Consider the following 23,706-nt stretch of genomic DNA (forward strand, 5'->3'; position numbering starts at 1 on the left):
GTGGGGCTTCCCTGGTGGCGCAGTGGTTGGGGGTCCGCCTGCCAATGCAGGGGACATGGGTTCGAGCCCTGGTCCGGGGGGATCCCACATGCCGCGGAGCAACTAGGCCCGTGAGGCACAACTGCTGAAGCCCGCGCGCCTGGAGCCCGTGCTCCGCAACAAGAGAAGCCACGACAGTGATAGGCCCGCACACCGCGATGAGGAGTGGCCCCCGCTCGCCACAACTGGAGAGGGCCCGCACGCAGAAACGAGGACCCAACACAGCCAAAAATAAATAAATAAATAAATAAATTTTAAAAAAAAATAAAAAAATCACATGTGGTGTACCTTTACTGCTTCACCTGCTACCAAGAGGCACACCTTGGGTTCCAACTGTGAAACCCACACGCTCAGCAACGCAGCCCAGACCTCAGTCTCCGACGCATTCCAGACACCACCTGTGGGACTCAAAGACGAGCTGCCACCCGTCACTGCCAAGAATGGAAAGAAGCAAACTGAACTCACTGACACCTCAGAGCTCCTTCTACAACGATTTTATTATAAATATGCTCTTTTGGAATAAACAAATACTGCATTCAAGACTATCGGCAAACTTGTTCTAAGGTAATGAAAGGGAAAATGGAACCAGGAACCACTTAGAAGTAGAGATAAATAGCAAAGACACCTGCATGCCACGCTGAGCGCCTTTCCCCCAAGAAGTAACAGGAGGTTAACAGGGGACATAACATTTCTCATTAGCCCATTAATGAAAATAAGCTTCGAGTTTGGTAATTTGCACTAGTTCTGTAAACTGAACTGCTCCTGTCCTTGGTCCTAAGAAGTAGAATGGGAAGACGGTCAGTCTTCAGATCCCAGCGTCAACAAGGAAGATCTTGACTTTGTAACTCCGCTCTCAGACAAAACTGTTCACTACTTGCCAGGAGTGATGTCAGAGTAGTCCTTCAGCACCCCGGCCAAGTGCTCATTGTGAGTTTTAAACCGTCGCTTTTTCTGTGAAGCTGGCTTTTTCCTTCTCTGAATAGGAGCCTACAGGAAAAGGTAAAGACAGTTAGAAACAGCGGCTACTCAGAGCAGTAATATGGGGAGGATTTACAAAAGATGCCCCAGAAACCAGCAGCAAAGAGATGCAGGGTTTGTGACCTTTTTTCTGTTCTGCAGCCCAGCCTCACACACACCAATCCACACAATCCTGGTTCAAAAACACAAACCAGGGCTTTCTGTTACAGTGAAGTGCATACCTCCACCTGGAATAAATGGGCTGGCACGAAAACTAACCAGAACTATTATTGTAGGCACGAAGTGGATAAAAAGAGAGGCAGTAAATCTGTTTTGTTTTTCATCTATGTTATCAGGTTTAAAATTTTATCCACCATTAATTACCAATAAAACAAAGACCTGAAGCAAATACAGCAAAATATAGAGATATGGGCAAATTAGGAAGTGGATGAACACAGAAAGATTTGTTAAATATTATCCTCTGTTCTTCACTGTATACTTGAAATCCTAATATCACATAATATTAACAAACTAAGCAATGACAGGAAACCATGAAGTGCTGCAATCACACTAATTCTTGGAGATCACTGGCAATGAATTTTCCCTTTTAAAGGAGTCCTAAAACTTCACTGAATAAAACACAAAGTCACAAACAAGGCAAGCTACAAGGCATGATGGTGGACAAGGGAAGGAGGGTGTTAGTGAAATATTTATCATCCTGGCTTTGTCCCTGGACTGCAGAGAGCTGGTTAGCTGGTACAAGGAATTCACGGGTCTTCATTCAATTACAAATCCCTCCAATGAGCAGGATTCGGGGGCTGTAAGGACAGTAATATCTGGTTCCTAAGAGATCTGAAAGTCAACAAGGATAATTCAATGTGATCAGGGCTCAGGCAAAGCCAGGCACCGAGACCACTGGGCTCCGGGAGCAAGAGGGGTTGGGGGGTGGGATGAAGATCATAAAGGCCAGACGATGAAGCAAGCCCCTGGCAGAAACTGGGAGGACAACACGTGGGCACCACGCGTCCTATGGCTGGAGCTTAAGAGCAGGCACTGACTGCCGGACAGCGGCTGGAGCGGGGAGGCTCACACATACCTGGCGAGCAGCACCTGAGGGCAAAGAGATCCGCTGGCCCTCAATACACCGGACGCGATCTGAATGCACCTGACCAAGGTCACGGGATTAGGACACAGAAAAAACAGGAAGGGAGAACTACCTACCTACCTGCTCTTCCGAGAGCTGCACAGGAAGCAGGCTAACAGTTCAAAGAGCAGAGAATTACATTTTCTTCTAGAGAGTACATACCACTTTCTTTGGTCCAGATTCCTGCATGGAAGAAATACCCTGTCGCTTCAGATACTCTTCAATTTTCTCCTCATCCATTGAATCCACAGTGACACTCCTCCACAGTTTCTGAAACTCTGTGCCAACAAGACAGTAGTTACTGTACAACAGATGTTTACAAGCTATAACATCTCAGTGTGATCGAAATCAGGCTTCAATATTATCTCCTCTGATCTCAATTAGCACATGTGAGATTTCATTGTAAAAACAAAGGAAGACAGGAACGTTCAGATGCTGGACACAGAGCAGCAGGAGGGCCTGGGAACACGAACTGCATCCCTACAGACCAGATCAGCACTGCTCTATTTTTAGAGCCTATAAATGAAGGGCCATGTGATTGAGCCTCCCAGCTTTCCTGGGAAGAAACGCAGTTGACCCTCTCCTTTAATTCCAGAAATCAGTTCTCCATTGAAATAGTTCAAATTCCTGATCATCTCTCATGAGCTCAGTATACCCCACTTCCTCTCCTACAGGAGAAGAGAAACACACAGGGAGATGAGGAACCAAAGTTTTATACGGACTGAGGAGTTACAACAGCTTATTTGCAAAAAAGGCCTTTTGAAATCAAATAAATGGGGGATGGGTGACGAAGAGGTCATGAAAGTCAGGGGACGAATACTGAGACGGTGACACTGTCCCACATGCCCTGGAAGACAGAGGAGAAAGGCCTTCCATCCAGCCTACCCCTTGTTCTCAGAGACCCCAGCCCCTCTGCCACACCACCATTTCTGCAACCAAAAGAGATCATAATTGGGACATGTCCAGAATTAAACTCGTATGCATCTTAAATTCTGTCCCTAAAGACAGGCTCAAATAACCAGGTTTCACTTCATTATTAACATCTACTTTCCAACACACAAAAAATGTCTTATGATGGCAAATCATAAGACATTTGTACTCTGGATGGTGAAAAAGGAAAGTTCGCTGGGTGCCCTGAGGCTGGGGCTGGGCCTCCTGCTCACCAGAGACCTCACACACGACACCACCTACCCCCATCCCCACCCTCCTCCCCGGCAAGGCATCCCAGAGGCCTAATCCAGGTGGCGCCGGCACCGCCCCCTGCCTTACTTTCAGGTAAAAAGTGAGAATGGAGAGTGGTCCATTCACAAGCTGTAAACAAAGTAGGCACATGATACTGTGCTGGACCAGACTGTTCTCCTCTTTCCTATTTCAATACGTATTACATGAAGCAAATGACGCTCTAACAGCTGGGGCTCCAGTGATACTTAGGAAATCTGTTTTCTGCCACACACTGAAAAGCTTTTTGCTGACGGTGACCAAATGCAAAAGTGACAATCTACGACAAAGAATTCAACCTGGGCACAAAGTTATTTCAATCCAAAACATCTCTAAATAAAAAAAAATTTTAATTTCTTTCAATACATTAGGAGCTTTTTTTCCTATATGCTCCCTGAACTTTCATCTGCATAGATTACAGAAACCAGTTAACAGATGACAATCAATTGTTTGCATGACTTTCTCAGCCCCTTGAAGGGCTACAAGCTCCTCGGGAGCGGATATTCTATTTCATAAGTTTCCTACTATGGTAGGCACTGAATTTAGCACATCCTCAACAATTTGATCACTGAACGTATGAAATGTTATTCTCTGGGCATCACAGAGTATCTCTTTTCTTTTTACATTTTTTAAAGTTTTTTATTTTAAAATAATTTTACATTGACAGAAGAGTTGCAACATTAGTACACAGAACTCCGGTACAGGCTTTGCCCAGCTTTCCCTAATGTTAACATTGTATATGATCTTAGTAAAATTATCTAAACTAGTAATACAAGCCTATTAACTAATCTACAGACCTTATTCACATGTCACCAGTTTTAGCACTTGCGTCCCCGTCCTGGTCGACCTGGTCCGGCACCCCACCCGGGAGTCCACTGTGTTTAGCTGCCGTGTCTCCTTACTCCAGGCTCTAAGTGTGCCCAGTGTCTCCTCATCTCTCAGGACCATGACACTTCTGAGGAGTTTCTGTAGTTATTTTATACAACGGCCTTCAATGTGCGGTTGTCTGCTATTTCCTTGTGATTAAATTGAGGTTATACATTTTGGGCAAGAACATCACAGAGAAGACATTGTGCCCTTCTCAGGACCTAACATCAAGGGTCCATGATGTTCACATGTCTTATTACTGGGGCTGTTAGAATGATCACTGGTTAAGGTGGTGTCTGTCAGATTTCTCCACCATGAAGCTGTTATTTTTCCCTTTGTAATTAATAAGCACCCTGTGGGGAGATCTGAGACTATGCCTAAACACCCTGTTTCTCATCACACGTTAGCTCACTAATTTCAGCATCCATTGATGGCTCGTGCCTACAACAACTGATACTTGTGGGTTTGCCTAATGGCATGTTACTTCCATGATTCCTTTCATACGTATGGATTAGAATTCTACTATAAGGAAGACTACTGAATAAATGGATTGGATTCTCGATCCAATCTATTTATTCAATTGTTAACTTACTATGGATTCATGGATATTTATTTTATTTCATGGATTATAACTCATTACTATCATTATTTATTTTCTTGTTCAAATATCCTGGCTTTGGTCATTGAGTCGCTTCAAACTGTCCCTGGCTCTTTCTGACTTGCTTCCCTTTTTTGTTGTTTGGGGGTTTTTTGAGCATTCTCTTACTCTCTGGTACCAAAACATGTTCCAAGCTCATCTTGCATTTCCCCAAACTTGGAATCAACTCTTTGCCAAGGAGTCCTGACTCCTTTTACTGGAGAATGGTATTTAGAAACCAAGATCTAGGCATCCTAGTCTCCTTCCTCTAAGATCAGGAACAAGACAAGGTTGTCCAATCTCACAACTATTATTCAACATAGTATTGGAAGTTTTAGCCACAGCAGTCAGAGAAGAAAAAGAAATAAAAGGAATCCAAATCGGAAAAGAAGAAGTAAAGTGGTCACTGTTTGCAGATGACATGATACTATACATAGAGAATCCTAAACATGCCACCAGAAAACTACTAGAGCTAATCAATGAATCTGGTAAAGTAGCAGGATACAAAATTAATGCACAGAAATCTCTTGCATTCCTATACACTAATGATGAAAAATCTGAAAGAGAAATTAAGGAAACACTCCCATTTACCACTGCAACAAAAAAAATTAAATACCTAGGAATAAACCTACCTAAGGAGACAAAAAGGACCTGTATGCAGAAAACTATAAGACACTGATGAAAGAAATTAAAGATGATACTAACAGATGGAGAGATATACCATGTTCTTGGATTGGAAGAATCAACACTGTGAAAATGACTATACTACCGAAAGCAATAAACAGATTCAATGCAATCCCTATCAAACTACCAATGGCATTTTTCACAGCACTAAAACAAAAAATTTCACAATTTGTAAGGAAACACAAAAGACCCCGAATGGCCAAAGCAATCTTGAGAAAGAAAAATGGAGCTGCAGGAATCAGGCTTCCGGACTTCAGACTATACTACAAAGTGACAGTAATCAAGACAAGATGGTACTGGCACAAAAAACAGAAATACAGATCAATGGAACAGGACAGAAAGCCCAGAGATAAACCCACGCACGTATGGTCACCTTATTTTTGATAAAGGAGGGAAGAATATACAATGGAGAAAAGACAGCCTCTTCAAAAAGTGGTGCTGGGAAAACTGGACAGCTACCTGTAAAAGAATGAAATTAGAACACTCCCTAACACCACACACAAAAATAAACTCAAAATGGATTAAAGACCTAAATGTAAGGCCAGACACTATAAAACTCTTAGAGGAAGACATAGGCAGAACACTCTATGTCATAAATCACAGCAAGATTCTTTTTTGACCCACCTCCTAGAGAAACGGAAATAAAAACAAAAATAAATGGGACCTAATGAAACTTAACAGCTTTTGCACGGCAAAGGAAACCATAAACAAGATGAAAAGACAACCCTCAAAATGGGAGAAAATATTTGCAAATGAAGCAACTGACAAAGGATTAATCTCCAAAATTTACAAGCAGCTCATACAGCTCAATACCAAAAAAACGAACACCCCAATCCAAAAATGGGCAGAAGACCTAAATAGACATTTCTCCAAAGAAGATATACAGATTGCCAACAAATACATGAAAGAATGCTCAACATCACTAATCATTAGAGAAATGCAAATCAAAACTACAATGAGGTATCACCTCACACCAGTCAGAATGACCATCATCAAAAAATCTACAGACAATAAATGCTGGAGAGGGTGTGGAGAAAAGGGAACCCTCTTGCACTGTTGGTGGGAATGTAAATTGATACATCCACTATGGAGAACAGTATGGAGGTTCCTTAAAAAACTAAAAATAGAAGTGCCATATGCCCCAGCAATCCCGCTACTGGGCATATACCTGAGAAAACCATAATTCAAAAAGAGTCATGTACCACAATGTTCACTGCAGCTCTATTTACAATAGCCAGGACATGGAAGCAACCTAAGTGTCCATCGACAGATGAATGGATAAAGAAGATGTGGCACATATATACAATGGAATATTACCCAGCCATAAAAAGAAACGAAATTTGAGTTCTCTGTAGTGAGGTGGATGGACCTAGAGTCTGTCATACAGAGTGAAGTAAGTAAGAAAGAGAAAAACGAATAGCATATGCTAATACATATATATGGAATCTTAAAAAAAAAAATGGTTCTGAAGAACCTAGGGACAAGACAGAAATAAAGACGCAGACGTAGAGAATGGACTTGAGGACACGGGGAGGGGGAAGGGTAAGCTGAGACGAAGTGAAAGAGTAGCACTGACATATATACACTACCAAATGAAAAATAGATCGCTAGTGGGAAGCAGCCGCATAGCACAGGGAGATCAACTTGGTGCTCTGTGACCACCTAGATGGGTGGGATAGGGAGGGTGGGAGGGAGATGCAAGAGGGAGGGGATATGGGGATATATGTATACATACAGCTGATTCACTTTTATTTTTCGAATTTTTGAATTTTATTTACTTCTTTATACAGCAGGTTCTTATTAGTTACCCATTTTATACATATTAGTGTATACATGTCAAGCGCAATCTCCCAATTCATCCCACCACCAACCCCCCCACCACCACTTTCCCCCCTTGGTGTCCACACGTTTGTTCTCTACATCTGTGTCTCTATTTCTGCCCTGCAAACCAGTTCATCTGTACCATTTTTCAAGGTTCCACATATATGAGTTAATATACAATATTTGTTGTGCCCTTTCTGACTTACTTCACTCTGTATGACAGTCTCTAAATCCATCCACGTCTCTACAAATGACCCAATTTCATTCCTTTTTATGGCTGAGTAATATTCCATTGTAGATATGTACCACATCTTCTTTATCCATTTGTCTGTCAATGGGCATTTAGGTTGCTTCCATGACCTGGCTATTGTAAATAGTGCTGCAATGAACATTGGGGTGCATGTGTCTTTTTGAATTATGGTTTTCTCTGGGTATATGCCCAGTAGTGGGATTGCTGGGTCGTATGGTAGTTCTATTTTTAGTTTTTTAAGGAACCTCCATACTGTTCTCCATAGTGGCTGTATCAATTTACATTCCTACCAAGAGTGCAGGAGGGTTCCCTTTTCGCCACACCCTCTCCAGCATTTGTTGTTTGTACATTTTCTGATGAAGTCCGTTCTAACTAGTGTGAGGTGATACCTCATTGCAGTTTTGATTTGCATTTCTCTAATAATTAGTGATGTTGAGCAGCTTTTCATGTGCTTCTTGGCCATCTGTATGTCTTCTTTGGAGAAACGTCTATTTAGGTCTTCTGCCCATTTCTCAATTGGGTTGTTTGTTTTTTTAATATTGAGCTGCATGAGCTGTTTATATTTTGGACATTAATCCTTTGTCCGTTCATTCATTTGCAAATATTTTCTCCCATTCTGAGGGTTATCTTTTCATCTTGTTTGTAGTTTCCTTTGCTTTGCAAAAGCTTTTAAGTTTCATTAGGTCCCATTTGTTTATTTTTGTTTTTATTTCCATTACTCTAGGAGGTGGATCAAAAAAGATCTTGCTATGATTTATGTCAAAGAGTGTTCTTCCTATGTTTTTCTCTAAGAGTTTTATAGTGTCCAGTCTTACATTTAGGTCTCTAATCCATTTTGACTTTATTTTTGTGTATGGTGTTAGGGAGTCTTCTAATTTCATTCTTTTACCTGCTGTCCAGGTTTCCCAGCACCACTTATTGAAGAGACTGTCTTTTCTCCTATATCCTTGCCTCCTTTGTCATAGACTGGTTGACCACAGGTGCTTATCTCTGGGCTTTCTATCCTGTTCCATTGATCTATATTTCTGTTTTTTGTGCCAGTACCATATTGTCTTGATTACTGTAGCTTTGTAGTACAGTCTGAAGTCAGGGAGTCTGATTCTTCCAGCTCTGTTTTTTTCCCTCAAGACTGCTTTGGCTATTCAGGGTCTTTTGTGTCTCCATACAAATTTTAAGATTTTTTGTTCTAGTTCTGTAAAAAAAAAAAAAATGCCACTGGTAATTTGATAGGGATTGCATTGAATCTGTGGATTGCTTTGGGTAGTACAGCCATTTTCACAATATTGATTCTTCCAATCCAAAAACATGGTATATCTCTCCATCTGTTGGTATCATCTTTAATTTCTTTCATCAGTGTCTTATAGTTTTCTGCATACAAGTCTTTTTGTCTCCTTACGTAGGTTTATTCCTAGGTATTTTATTCTTTTTGTTGCAATGGTAAATGGGAGTGTTTCCTTAATTTCTCTTTCAGAGTTTTCATCATTAGTGTTTAGGAATGCAAGAGATTTCTGTGCATTAATTTTGTATCCTGCTACTTTACCAGATTCATTGATTAGCTCTAGTAGTTTTCTGGTGGCATGTTTAGGATTCTCTATGTATAGTATCATGTCATCTGCAAAGAGTGACAGTTTTATTTCTTCTTTTCCAATTTGGATTCCTTTTATTTCTTTTTCTTCTCTGATTGCTGTGGCTAGGACTTCCACAACTATGTTGAATAACAGTGGCGAGAGTGCACATCCTTGTCTTGTTCCTGGTCTTAGAGGAAATGCTTTCAGTTTTTCACAACTGAGAATGATGTTTGCTGTGGGTTTGTCATATGTGGCCTTTATTATGTTGAGGTAGGTTCCCTCTATGCCCACTTTCTGGAGAGTATTTATCATAAATCAATGTTGAATTTTGTCAAAAGCTTTTTCTGCATCTATTGAGATGACCATATGGTTTATTCTTCAATTTGTTAATATGATGTATCACATTGATTGATTTGCATATATGGAAGAATACCTGCATCTGTGGGATAAATCCCACTTGATCATAGTGTATGATCCTTTTAATGTGTTGTTGGATTCTGTTTGCTAGTGTTCTGTTGAGGATTTTTGCATCTATGTTCATCAGTGATATTGATCTGTAATTTTCTTTTTTTGTAGTATCTTTGTCTGGTTTTGGTATCAGGGTGATGGTGGCCTCATAGAATGAGTTTGGGAGTGTTCCTTCCTATGCAATTTTTTGGAAGAGTTTGAGAAGGATGGGTGTTAGCTCTTCTCTAGATGTTTGATAGAATTCACCTGTGAAGCCATCTGGTCCTGGACTTTTGTTTGTTGGAAGATTTTTAATCACAGTGTCAATTTCATTACTTGTGATTCGTCTGTTCATATTTTCTGTTTCTTCCTGGTTCAGTCTTGGAAGGTTATACCTTTCCAAGAATTTGTCCATTTCTTCCAGGTTGTCCATTTTATTGGCATACAGTTGCTTGTAGTAGTCTCTTAGGATGCTTTGTATTTCTGTATGTCTGTTGTAACTTCTCCTTTTTCATTTCTAATTCTACTGATTTGAGTCCTCTCCCTCTTTTTCTTGATGAGTCTGGCTAATCGTTCATCAATTTTGTTTATCTTCTCAAAGAACCAGGTTTTAGTTTTATTGATCTTTGCTATTGTTTTCTTTGTTTCTATTTCATTTATGTCTGCTCTGATCTTTATGATTTCTTTCCTTCTGCTAACTTTGGGTTTTGTTTGTTCTTCTTTCTCTAGTTCCTTTAGGTGTAAGGTTAGAATGTTTGAGATTTTTCTTGTTTCTTGAGGTAGGCTTGTATAGCTATAAACTTCCCTCTTAGAACTGCTTTTGCTGCATCCCATAGGTTTTGGATTGTCATGTTTTCACTGTCATTTGTCTCTAGGTATTTTTTGATTTTCTCTTTGATTTCTTCAGTGATCTCTTGGTTATTTATTAACGTATTGTTTAGCCGCCACGTGATTGTGTTTTTTATGTTTTTTCCCCTGTAATTCATTTCTAATCTCATAGTGTTGTAGTCAGAAAAGATGCTTGATATGATTTCAACTTTTCTTAAATTTACTGAGGCTTGATTTGTGACCCAAGATGTGATCTATCCTGGAGAATGTTCCATGAGAACTTGAGGAGAAAGTGTAATCTGCTGTTTTTGGATGGAATGTCCTACAAATATCAATTAAATCTATCTGGTCTATTGTGTCATTTAAAGCTTCTGTTTCCTTATTACTTTTCTGTTTGGATGATCTGTACATTGGTGTAAGTGAGGTGTTAAAGTCCCCCACTATTACTGTGTTACTGTCAATTTCCTCTTTTATAGCTGTTAGCAGTTGCCTTATGCATTGAGGGGCTCCTATGTTGGGTGCATATATATTTATAATTGTTATATCTTCTTCTTGGATTGATCCCTTGATCATTATGTAGTGTCCTTCCTTGTCTCTTGTAACATTCTTTATTTTAAAGTCTATTTTATCTGATATGAGTATTCCTACTCCAGCTTTCTTCTGATTTCCGTTTGCATGGAATATCTTTTTCCATTCCCTCACTTTCAGTGTGTATGTGTCCCTAGGTCTGAAGTGGGTCTCTTATATATGGGTCTTGCTTTTGTATCCATTCAGTGAGCCTGTGTCTTTTGGTTGGAGCATTTAATCCATTCACGTTTAAGGTAATCATCGATATGTATGTTCCTATTACCATTTTCTTAGTTGTTACGGGTTTGTTTTTGTAAGTCCTTTTCTTCTCTTGTGTTTCTCACTTAGAGAAGTTCCTTTAGCATTTGCTGTAGAGCTGGTCTGGTGGTGCTGAATTCTCTTAGTTTTTGCTTGTCTGTAAAGCTTTTGATTTCGTTGAATCTGAATGAGATCCTTTCCGGGTAGAGTAATCTTGGTTGTATGTTCTTCCCTTTCATCACTTTAAATATATCATGCCACTCCCTTCTGGCTTGTAGAGTTTCTGCTGAGAACTCAGCTGTTAACCTTATGGGAGTTCCCTTGTACACTATTTGTCATTTTTTCCTTATTGCTTTCAATAATTTTTGTCTTTACTTTTTGTCAATTTGATTACTATGTGTCTCGGTGTGTTTCTCCTTGGGTTTCTCCTGCCTGGGCCTCTCTGTGCATCCTGGACTTGGGTGGCTATTTCCTTTCCCATGTTAGGGATGTGTTCGACTATAATCTCTTCAAATATTTTCTCGGGTCCTTTCTCTCTCTCTTCTCCTTCTGGGACCCCTATAATGCGAATGCTGTTGCGTTTAGTGTTGTCCCAAAGGTCTCTCAGGCTGTCTTCATTTCTTTTCATTCTTTTTTCTTTATCCTGTTCCATGTCAGTGAATTCCACCATTCTGCCTTCCAGGTCACTTATCCGTTCTTCTGCTATTGATTCCTTCTCATGTATTTTTCATTTCAGTTATTGTACTGTTCATCTTTGTTTGTTCTTTAATTCTTCTAGGTCTTTGTTAAACATTTCTTGCAACTTTTTGATCTTTGCCTCCATTCTTTTTCCAAGGTCCTGGATCATCTTCACTATCATTATTCTGAATTCTTTTTCTGGAAGGTTTCCTATCTCCACTTCATTTAGTTGTTTTTCTGGGGGTTCACCTTGTTCCTTCAGCTGGTACATAGCCCTCTGCCTTTTCATCTTGTCTATCTTTCTGTGAATGTGGTTTTTGTTCCACAGGATGCAGGATTGTAGTCCTTCTTGCTTCTGCTGTCTGCCCTCCTGATTCACTTTGTTATACAGCAGCAACTAACACAACAATGTAAAGCAATTATACTCCAAAAAAGATGTTAAAGAAATAAATAAAAAATAAACAAATGAGACCTAATTAAACTTAAAAGATTTTGCACAGCCAAGGAAACCACTGACAAAACGAAAAGACAACATACCAAGTGGGAAAAAATACTTGCAAATAATATGACAGATAAGGGGTTGATATCCAAAATATACAAATGGTTCATACAACTCTATCAACTCAATATCAAAAAAATAAACAACCTGATTAAAAAATGAGCAGAAGCTTGAATAGACATTTTTCCAAAGAAGACATACAGGTGGCCAACAGGCACATGAAAAGATGCTCAACATCTCTAATCGTCAGGAAAATACAAATAAAAAATACAATAAGATATAACCTCACACCTGTCAGAATGGCTGTCATCAAAAGATGACAAATAACAAATGTTGTTAAGGATGTGGAGAAAAGGGAACCCTTGTATGCTGTTGGCGAGAATGTAACTTGGCGCAGCCACTATGGAAAACAGTATGAAGGTTCCTCAAATAACTGAAAATATAACTACCATGTGACCCAACAATTCCACTCCTGGGTATATATCCAAAGAAAATGAAACACTAATTCAAAAAGATTTGTGCACCCTGATAGTCACAGCAGCACTATTTACAATAGCCAAGATATGGAAGCAACCTAAGTGTCCATCAGCAGATGAATAAAGAAGATGTGGTACATATATACAATGGAATACTACTCAGCCACAAAAAGAATGAAATAATGCCATTTGCAACCACATGGATGGACCTGGAGGGTATTGTGCTAAATGAAGTAAGACAAAGAGAAAGACAAATACTGTATGATATCACTTATATGTGAAATCTAAAAAAATAAAACGAGTGAATATAAGAAAACAGAAACAGACCCACAGATATAGAGAACAAACTAGTGGTTACCAGTGGGGGGAGGGAAGAGGAGAGGGGCAAGCTGGGGGGATGGGATTAAGAGATACAAAAACTACTGTATATAAAATAGATAAGCAACAAGGATATGTTGTATAGCACAGAAAAAAAATTCTATAATAAAAAAATTTTTTTAATAGGTAAAGAATTTAATCAGACATTTCTCAAAAGATAATATACATGTATAACTGAATCACTTTGCTGTACACCTGAAACTAACACAACAGTGTAAATCAACTATACTCCAATATAAAAATAAAAATTTTTTAATAAATAAAAATTTTAAAAATAAAAAAAGACAATATACAAATGGCCATTAAGCAAAAAGATGCTCATCATTAGGGAAATGTAAATCAAAACTACGATAAGATACCATTTCACACCCAGTACGACAGCTAAAATCAGTGTTAGCAATGATGTGGAGAAACTGGAACCCTCATGCACTGCTGGTGGGAATGTAAAATGATGTAGCCACTTTGCAAAACAGTATGGCAATTGCTCAAAAGTTAGCCATTGGAATTACCATATGATCCAGCAATTCCACTCCTAGGTATGTACTTAAGAGAAATGAAAAATTATTTCCACACAAAAACTTGCACATGAATGTTCATAGTACCATTATTCACAATAGCCAAAAAGTAGAAACAAGTCAAATGCCCATCAACTGATGAATGGATGAATAAAATGTTGTATATCCATAATGTAATGTCCTTTTTTAATGTAACCATTTAATACTCTATTTCCCTTTAAGCACTGCTGTAGCTGCATCCCATGAATTTTGGTATCTTGTGCTTTCACTTTCATTTAATTCAACATACTTTTTTACTTCCCTTGTGATTTCCTCCTTGAACCACGAGTTATTTAAAAGTGTTATTTAATTTCCAAATACTCTGGAGCATTTCCAAATATATCTCTGATTTCTAGCCTAATTCCATTATGATCCAAGCACATCTTTTATATGCTTTCAATTCTTTTAAATTCATTAAGGTTTTGTGGCCTAGAATACCATCTGTCTTGGTGAATATCCCATGTACAATGGAAAACATATGTATTCTGTTTTTGGGTAGTCTTGTTTTATAAATATCAATGAGGTCAAATTGGTTGATAGTATTGTTTAAGACTTTCATATCCTTATTAATTTTCCATCTATTTGTTCAATCAATTATTGAGAGAGCAGTGCTGTGAAATTCAATCTTAATTGTGGGTTTGTCTATTTCTCCTTTCAGTTATAGCTGTATTTTTAATATATTTATTTACTTATTTTGGCTGCACCAGGTCTTAGCTGCAGCACATGGGATCTTTAGTTGCAGCATGCATGCGGGACCTAGTTCCCCGACCAGGGATCAAACCTGGGTCCCCTGCATTGGGAGTGCGGAGTCTCACCCACTGGACTACCAGGGAAGTCCTGTATCTACTTTTAACTCATGTATTTTAAAGCTCTGTTGTTAAATATACATATATTTAGGACTATTATATATCCTTGGAGAAGTGAACCCTTTATCATTATGTAATGTTCCTCTTTATCCTCGGTAATTTTCTCTGTTCTGAAGACTACTTTGCCTGATACTAATACTCTAGCTTTCTTTTGATTAGTGTTTGCATGATACATCATTTTATATTCTTTTACTTTTAACCCACGTTTTTATAAAGTTTCTCATAGACAGCGTATACTAGGGTCTTGCATTTGCATCCAATCTGAAAATCTGTCTTATGTTTAGGCAATTTACATCTCTCTCAATTAGTATGTTTAGATGATTTTACAGTGAAAAGTATGTTATATGATTTTGTATGTTTAGACAGATGAAAATCTGTCTTAGTATGTTTAGATGATTTACATTTAACATAATTATCACTTAATGTGGTTGGAATAAAATCTATCATCTTGCTCACTGTTTCTATTTGTTTCATCTACTCCCTTTTTCCTTCTGTTCCTGTGCTCATCTGGATTAACTGTATTTTTATGATTCCATTTTCTATTATTGTCTTATTACTTATAGTTTTCTTTATGGAGCTATATGTAATTGATATATAACACCGTATTAATTTTAGATGTATAACATAATGATATGATACATGTATATATTGTGAAAAGATTACCACAGTAAGTTCAGTTAACATAAATCGCCTCACATAGTGATAATCCTTTTTCTTGTGAACCTACTCTCTTAGCAGCTTTCAACTATACAATATAGTACTGTTAACTATACTTTTTTTTTTAATGGTTTCAGTGGTTGTCCTAGGGTTTACAATACACATCTTTAGCTAACCAGAGCCTAACTTCAAGTAAATTATACCAGATCATATGTAAAGATGTTATAATAGTATATTCCCTCCTGACCTTTGAGCTACTGTCATAAATTTTACTTTTACATATGCTCTAAACACAAATTCATGTCTAATATTTCTGCTTCATAGTCAGCTATCTTTCAGTGATTAAAATTTTTAATTAAGAATTTTAATTAGACAAACATGAATTTTATATTTACTTTCATTTATTCCATTTACAGCACACTTACTTCCTTGTATAGATCCAAGTTTCTGTCTAGTATCACATCCCCTCTGCTTGAAGAACTTCCTTCAGGGATTTCTGGTAAGGCAGGTCTGATGACAGTGAATTCTCTCAGTTTCTGTGATACTGAAGAGAATATTCCTCTGAGAGAGTATTTATCCTTCGTTTTTTAAAGATTACTTTTGCTGGGTACAGAATTCTGTGTTGAAAACTTCTTCCCTTTTAGTGCTTTAAAGATGTCACTGCACTGTGTTTTGGTTTGCACAGGGTCAAATGACAAGTCTGCTGTTAATTCTTTTTTCCTCTGTAATGAGCTTTTTCCTCTGACTACTTCAATATTTTCTCTTCACCTTCAGTTTTTGGCAGTTTGAAAATGATATGCTTAGGTGTTTTTTCTGTCATTTGTTTCTTTGGGGGGATTATCTTGCCTCATGTTCTCTGAGCTTCCTGGACCTCTGATTTGGTGTCTATCATTAATTTTACAAAATACTTAGCCATTATTTCTTCTCTCCCATTCTCTTTCTCTTCTCCTTCTGAGATTTTAATTATAAATTCAGACCATTTGATGTTATCTCACAGCTAATGGAGGCTCTGCTGTATTTCTTCACATTTGTCTCTCTGCATTTCAGTTTAATTTGTACTGGCCTATCTTGCAGTTTACAGATTCTTTCCTTGGCTATGCCAAGTTGACTAATGAGCTTACTAAAGGCATTTTTTGTCTCTGTTACTGTGCTTTTCATTTCTAGAATTTTCATTTGATTTTCTTATCATGTCTATCTCTCTGATGAAATATCCTACCTGATCATGCATGCTGTCTGCCTTTTCTACTGGAGGCCTTAACATATCAACCAGTGTTATTTTAAATTCCATGTCTGACAGTTCCAATATCTGTGTCCTAAGAATTTGGTTCTGTAAATTCCCTTGTCTCAAAAGTGCTTTGCTTTTCCTTGCTTCTTTTTATGCCTCATAATTTTTTTGAAAGCAGGATATCCTCTGTAGGACAGCTGAGACTGAGGTAAATAGTTTTTGTGCTGGGAAATGGGCATGCCTTTCCTTCTGCTAGGCCTTCAGCGTGTGGAGGTAGAGGCATTCTATTGTCAGAATGTGAACTTGGTTTGGAATCTGTTGCTGCTATGGTTACCCACAATGCACCACAGGCTCCAAATGCCTCCAGCCATACCTTGTGTTTAGGGTAGAGACTGCTTTGCCAGAGGGTTTTTCCTCAGTGTCTGCTCAACCTGCTCTTTTAGGTCTTCCCTATGCTGCACCTTGGATGGTCTGTCAGCCTCCATGCTCTTGCGACTCTCACGGAATTCCACTGCTACCTGTTACTCCAAATCTGTCAGCCTGTATGGGGGTGGGTGGGAGTTCTCTGATATTCCGATTAAGCCTCAGCTTCATTTAGACAAGCCCTATGTTCCGAGGTGTCTGGGGGTAGCCTTCTCAGTGTTCCTGACCCGCCCCCTCTGCCAAAGTTCTGGGCCCAGCATGTATTCCTCCCTTCCCCAGGTAGAGGGTGTTTCTTTCTTTTCTCCTCACAGGAGTTGAAGGCTTCTGTCTCATGGGAGACAGGGAGGAAGGAGAAGCCAGACAGGGCTTCATGTCTCTTCTGAAGCGTCTACTGCTCCCCTCCTCCACACCTGCCCCATAATGCCAGTATCCCCACCCTGGCCTCTGCTTTGTAAGCAGCGAGGGCAGTCTGCGGAGAAGAGCCTGTGAGTGGGTGCGAACTCCCATGTGTCTGCGGCCCCCAGGGGTTCTACGCTCGCTTGCTAGTCCACACGAAGCGTTTAGCAGGTCATTAAACATCTTCACTGAATTCTTCTGAGAAGTGTTCATGTTCCCTGTGCCAGGCAGACACGTGTTTGCACCCCACCTCTTCTTGGAGGCGCCTGCCTTCCCTTCGATTCCAGGTTAGGTGGTTGCTCTGCAACCTCAGCTCTCTGATGGCGTCAAGAAAACGGCAACTCTGCAGCTGCCCAGGGTTTGCTGTCGCTGCAAGAGTGGGAACAGCGCTCTCCCCAGTTTTCGCTAAGTGAAAGCTACAAGCCCCCAACTATCTACCTCTTAGCCAAGCTTTGAGAACAATGTGACTAACATGGCTAGCTCTGCTCACATCAGGCATATATGAGAGAAAATAGCTTCAGGCCAAACTTCCACGTCAGCAACAAAAACATCTAATTCCAAAAAGGCACACAAAATTATTTTAAAATGTACACCATATCAGGGAATTTACAGGTCAGATTTACATAGCTGCTGAAGGAATTATGTCACACACAATAGTTCTGACATTTTAAATATGACGTTAAATTCTAACTATCAACTTGTAAAAATTGTATTCACTATTTAGAATAAGTAATACGTGATATAACTGTATAACAACTATACTGTGTACTTCTCTCTGTATAACAAAAAGGTAAGGAGAAAAAGATACATGTAATAAAAACACCTTTCACTCAGTGTTAAACTTCACTCAGTTCACTCTTTACCAAACCTCTGTGTTACCAGCATTGCAAAATTTCAGTTCCTTGAAGACTGAAACTACTTTCACTTTGTACCTGATGTGTACAGAGCTTATATACCTCAGGCTGCTTATGACACAATGACAGAGGCAATATGACAGGAATGGTCTGGAAAGCCAGTCTGTGTTACTGTACCACCAAAAAGAATATACAACACTATACATTTTCATAGTACAGTGGAATTGAAAAGACATTAAAACAAAATTTAACTACTTCCTTTTGCTAAAAGAAACATCACTTGAGCTGTATTCAGAGGAAAATACCTGAATAAAAATTCTTCAATGTCTTTGTTTCAATGAAACATTTCTACTTTAATCCATGGCTTTCCTTAGCTCAATGCTGTTGCAGTATTTAAATAATACATCTACTGTGTAAATGTATTACAGCTGTATAAATACTTAAGATGAACACTGGAAGGCAGGGCCTAATTTTAGAAACAGGATCTCACAAGATCCCAAATTTAATTACTTGTTAATGTTTGTAGGGACAGAAAATGCTCAGATTTACTGACAGAGGTACAAAGAGAAATAAACTGGTGTAAATTTTATAAAAATCACGGCAAGAAAATACAAATTAAAATCAAGATAATCTGTATTTTCTGTGAGGCCGGCAAAGTTAACTAAAAACATCTAGTGAGGGTAAAGAAATGGATACCTTCGCATATAAATTGGTCCCAAAAATTGGTGCAAACTTTAGGATGGGCATTAGGCAGGCTGTTGAAATTTTTTTCAAACATGCCTTATCTTTTGACCCACCAATTATACTTTAAGAAAACTACAATAAGGAGATAATCAAGCAAGTGTACATATATTTATGTGCAAGGACTGAGCATTATTTATAATAGCATATAGCAAAAAAATAAAACAAACACTAAGTTTCTCTTTGTGGAGCATAAGAAAAAGTGTTTTAAAGTATGTCCCTTAAAAAAAAAAAAAAAAAAAAAAGTATGTCCCTTAGTATGAGTGTGTTCCATGTTTGGTAATTGCAATCATTGTTGCTTTTGTTGTGGTCATCCATGTACAATGCTTGGTGTCAGTCTATTTATCTCTTGTAAAAATAAAATACAGTGTGTGTGTGTGAAAAAAATAAATAAAATAAAATACCACAAATCGAGTGGTTTATACAAGAAAAAAAAAAAAAAAGTATGTCCCTATCTGGAATACCACATAGCTATTAAAAAATGACCTAAAACAGCATCAGGGCCCCAGGGGAGTAGCTACTGGGAGGAGTCCTAGATTCTAAGGATAAAGCTGAAATTGCTGAAGCTTCCAGGCAGAAAAGAACAAGTTACCGGCAACGGGGGGTCAGTCAGATTGTCATCGGACTTCGTACAGGCACACCACCTAACAGTTATGTCACTGCCACACATCAGCACTCCGACTGAACTGACTCTGCTTCTCTGCTACCTGTCTAACCAACTGCAAAACCACAGATCCACTGAGTTAATAACCAGACAGCTGAATAAAGTAACCAGATGAGTAAGATTAAAACACCTAATATTTTGGTACTATTTTATATTTTTAATGTTACTAATAATAGCTAACCTGCTGATACTATTATTCTTACTATGTGCCAGGTTCCATTCCAAGCTCTAAGCATTTTTATTTATATTAACTCATTTAATCCCCATAAGGACCACTGAAGTACAGATACCACTTTTCCTATTTTATAGATGAGGAATCTCAGACAGAGAGGGGTTAAGTATTACTAGGCAGTATCTTGCCTAAGCTAGTAAGGAGCAGAGCCAAGATTTAAACCTACAGATCGACTACTCAGACCATCCTCTTGACCACTGCATTTATATTGCCTCTAATGAATAAGATTCTGATTTAAGAAAATTAATACCTCTGTGAAATAAAACACATACCTAGGTCCAACTACTCTGGGTTCACTTATCTATTTAATTCTTTTTAATTACTACACAATAGACTTTCTCCTTACTTATGCTATATCTCATTTTTGGACATTTGCTTCTATCACAGATACAATGAAGGGTGAATCTTCAGTGTGACTGAAAGCTTGCCCACTCAACATTTCCTCTCTATAGCTAAGACTGCCACCTAGTGAGCTAAAACAAATAACTTGATCAGCGTAATTATTTTGAGAAATAAAATACAAAAAAAGACAGACAGGTGGACAGTGAGAAAGACAAATGTTAAGATATGCATCTGTGGGCTTTCCTGGTGGCGCAGTGGTTAAGAATCCGCCTGCCAATGCAGGGGACACGGGTTCAAGCCCTGGTCCAGGAAGATCCCACATGCCACGGAGCAACTAAGTCCGTGAGCCACAACTACTGAGCCTGCGTGCCACAACTACTGAAGCCCGCGCGCCTAGAGCCCGTGCTCTGCAACGAGAAGCCACCGCAGTGAGAAGCCCGCACACCACAATGAAGAGTAGCCCCCGCTCGCCACAACTAGAGAAAGCCCATGTGTAACAACAAAGACCCAACACAGCCATAAATAAATAAATAAATTTATATATATAAAAAAAGATATGCATCTGTTTTCAATAGGTCTTCTCTGGAAACACATAATTTAAATCATTAACAAAAAACCTCCGTTTTTAAAATAAGTGATTTACGCAATACCGACACTTTCAACTAAAAGAACGGCATCTTACCCCTGAGGTTCCTGTGGGTGGCTGTGACCCCCAGGGTCTCTACAGCACTGTATGAACACCACAGTGACATGCTGTATGACATGTTGTACCATATGTGTACCCATGTCATTCCACCCTCCGCCTGGGCTCAAGGACAGAAATCTCATTCACTTTGCTATCCCTCATATCACTGAATGTGCTGAATGAAGGAACGCACAAAAAAAAGCTTGAAGACAACATATCGTAATATTTCTGTTTTATAAACATAAATTGTACCTTTAATATAACTCTCAACCTGGGTAATTCTGCTCCCCAGGGAACTTCTGGTACTGTCTGGATACATTTTTGGGTGTCACACTGTGGGGAAAGGTAAGCTACTGGCATCTAGAGCAGGGAGGGATGCTGCTAATCATCCCAAAAGGCACTGTGACAACCCTGACACCAAAAACATTACCCGGCTCCAAACATCAATACTGCCAAGGCTGAAAAACCCTGCATCCTCCCAACTATCTTTATTAGAAAGTATACAGATTAATGATAAATACCAGTTTATAATAAACTGAGCCTAGAACCCAATTCTGTTTTACGTATGTAAACAAAGTATTTCTCATACTGGTTTAATACACACTTGATTTTCTAAGAATATACAGTGTATAATGTATATGAATACAGTATGATTAACCTTTGTAATCACAGAAAAGCTACACCTTGTATTTTTTAGAACTTTACCAAGCATTCTTTATCACTTAAGGAAAACACCAATTATGGTGTGTAAGTTGCCAATGAATTACACCTTCATTAGTTCACTTGTAGCTATCACATTCAATGGTAATTCTATATAAAAATGTAAACAGTATTTCATTTATATTCCACTTATATCTGAGTATGTATAAATGTGCTTGAACAATTACAAATATTGAAATAAATTTTAAAAATATAAATCTGCACTTCTCTTTTTATGAATCCAGCATATACCCATACTAAACCCTGAGAAAGCACACAAAAAAAGAAAAAAGCAAAAATCCTTAAATACATTAGTAAAAGGAACGCAGAAATACAGGCGCCAAAGAAGGGTTATTCTAGGACTAAAAGGATGGTTCAATATTAAGAAATCTAGTAATGTATTTCACCAATAGCAGTAAAGATCTTTAAAAGATGCAAAAGTAATTTATTGTTTACCTTCCCAATATTTTCCTGATTTATATGGCGTTTCATTAACATAAAAAATACATATACATATATCCACCACATCAGGTCTGTAAGGATATTTGCTGCAGCAATGTTAAGTGTCTAAAAATCCATGCATCAGACACACCTATAAAACAGAATACTAAATAGCCACACAGGGGGACTTCCCCTGTGGTCCAGTGGGTAAGACTCTGCGGTCCCAATGCAGCGTGCCCAGGTTTGATCCCTGATCAGGGAACTAGATTCCCCATGCATGCCGCAACTAAAGATCCCGCATGCTGCAACTAAGAAGTCCACATGCCACAACAAACATCCCGTGTGCCGCAACTAAGACCTGGCACAACCAAAATAAATAAATAAATAATAAAAATAAATAATATCCTAAAAATAAATAAATAGCCACACAGCATCACTGGATACCTATAGTATAGAGAAAGTAAACTAGAGAAATAAACACTAAACTATTTACAGCACTTATTTCTAGATGTGTGGGATTTTACTAAAAAGCATATATGATTACTTTTATAATCTGAGGGGCAAAAAGTTAAAGTCCTCATTTTGTCTTTACAGCCAAGTAATGAGGAGATGGGAAGAACTTAAGCCTTGCAAAAGGCCATATAACATGGCAAATGAAAACAGGTAATACTAAGGAACAGAACTGTAGGTAAAAAATACACAAACAGGAAAACACTGACCAAAGTTAAAACAACAGTATCCACAGAAAGCACACACAAGGCACACAAAAATCACAATGGCTTAGTGTAAGGACTACTGTGAGGGTTACTGCTAAATCCAAGTGTACTCCTAAAATTTCTCCAATGAAATACCATCAAGAAATCCTACAGTTTCATGCTACCCTTACAGAGCTACTGCAGTCTCTCTCCTATCAAACACTTGCCTCAATTTAAACATCTACTTCCAGAACAGATATGCTACACTATGCTGCCATCTAGAGAGCAGACTTAATACTAAAAATTCCCACTGAGAAGGTTTACATTGTTGAAAGTGCCAAGATAAATGAAAGAGAAACTAAAAATAGTGATGTACTATATTGGGAAGTAGAAAAGAGAGATAGGTGTTGGAATCAGAGAGATGATAAAGAATAAGTCATTAGACGATGTTTCAAGTTAAAAAAATAAAGAAATAACAGTATAAGCAAATTATTTAGCCAGATGGGAAAAACCACCAGAAGAATCTAAAATAAAACCAGTTAAGTTACTTGCCAGAAAAAAAAAGGGACTGGAACTGGAGAAAGGAAAAGCACATCTGCTGTTTATTGTAAGATCTTCCTTAACTATTTGAACATGTGATACTTGTGATAAGTTTTTTTTAATACTGTGAAAATTTTCTTCAAATGGATTAACTATGCTTAAGAATAAAGGAATCGGTTGTTTCTTTGTTTAAACCCAGAAGGACTTAAAGGTCAAGTCCATAAATACGGTTTTTAAAAGAAATCAATTTGACAATTATAAAAGTTTACATAACACCAAAATTCCAAGTAAAAGAGACTCAGGCAATACAAAAATTGCTCAGCCAAATCTTTCTTAAATGAGCACCTATCATTACAATGTACAGAAGGAGCTGACT

The 23,706-nt window shown here is 38.4% G+C and overlaps 1 protein-coding gene across 1 annotated transcript in view; it reads right to left on the reverse strand.

Annotated features, from left to right (window-relative positions):
* Positions 1–518: 518 nt before the first annotated feature.
* The window catches only part of GTF2E2 (general transcription factor IIE subunit 2), a 62,546-nt gene continuing 39,358 nt past the window's right edge, over positions 519–23,706 (reverse strand). The window contains exons 7-8 of the mRNA XM_059909299.1: positions 2,303–2,418; positions 519–1,026 (exon numbers count right to left, since the gene is read on the reverse strand). Of these exons, the coding sequence (XP_059765282.1) occupies positions 910–1,026; positions 2,303–2,418 (233 nt within the window). The 3' untranslated portion in view covers positions 519–909. The remainder of the gene's footprint in view (positions 1,027–2,302; positions 2,419–23,706) is intronic.

This window comes from Balaenoptera ricei, chromosome 21, assembly GCF_028023285.1.
Source record: "Balaenoptera ricei isolate mBalRic1 chromosome 21, mBalRic1.hap2, whole genome shotgun sequence".
In the NCBI taxonomy this organism is placed as follows: domain Eukaryota; kingdom Metazoa; phylum Chordata; class Mammalia; order Artiodactyla; family Balaenopteridae; genus Balaenoptera; species Balaenoptera ricei.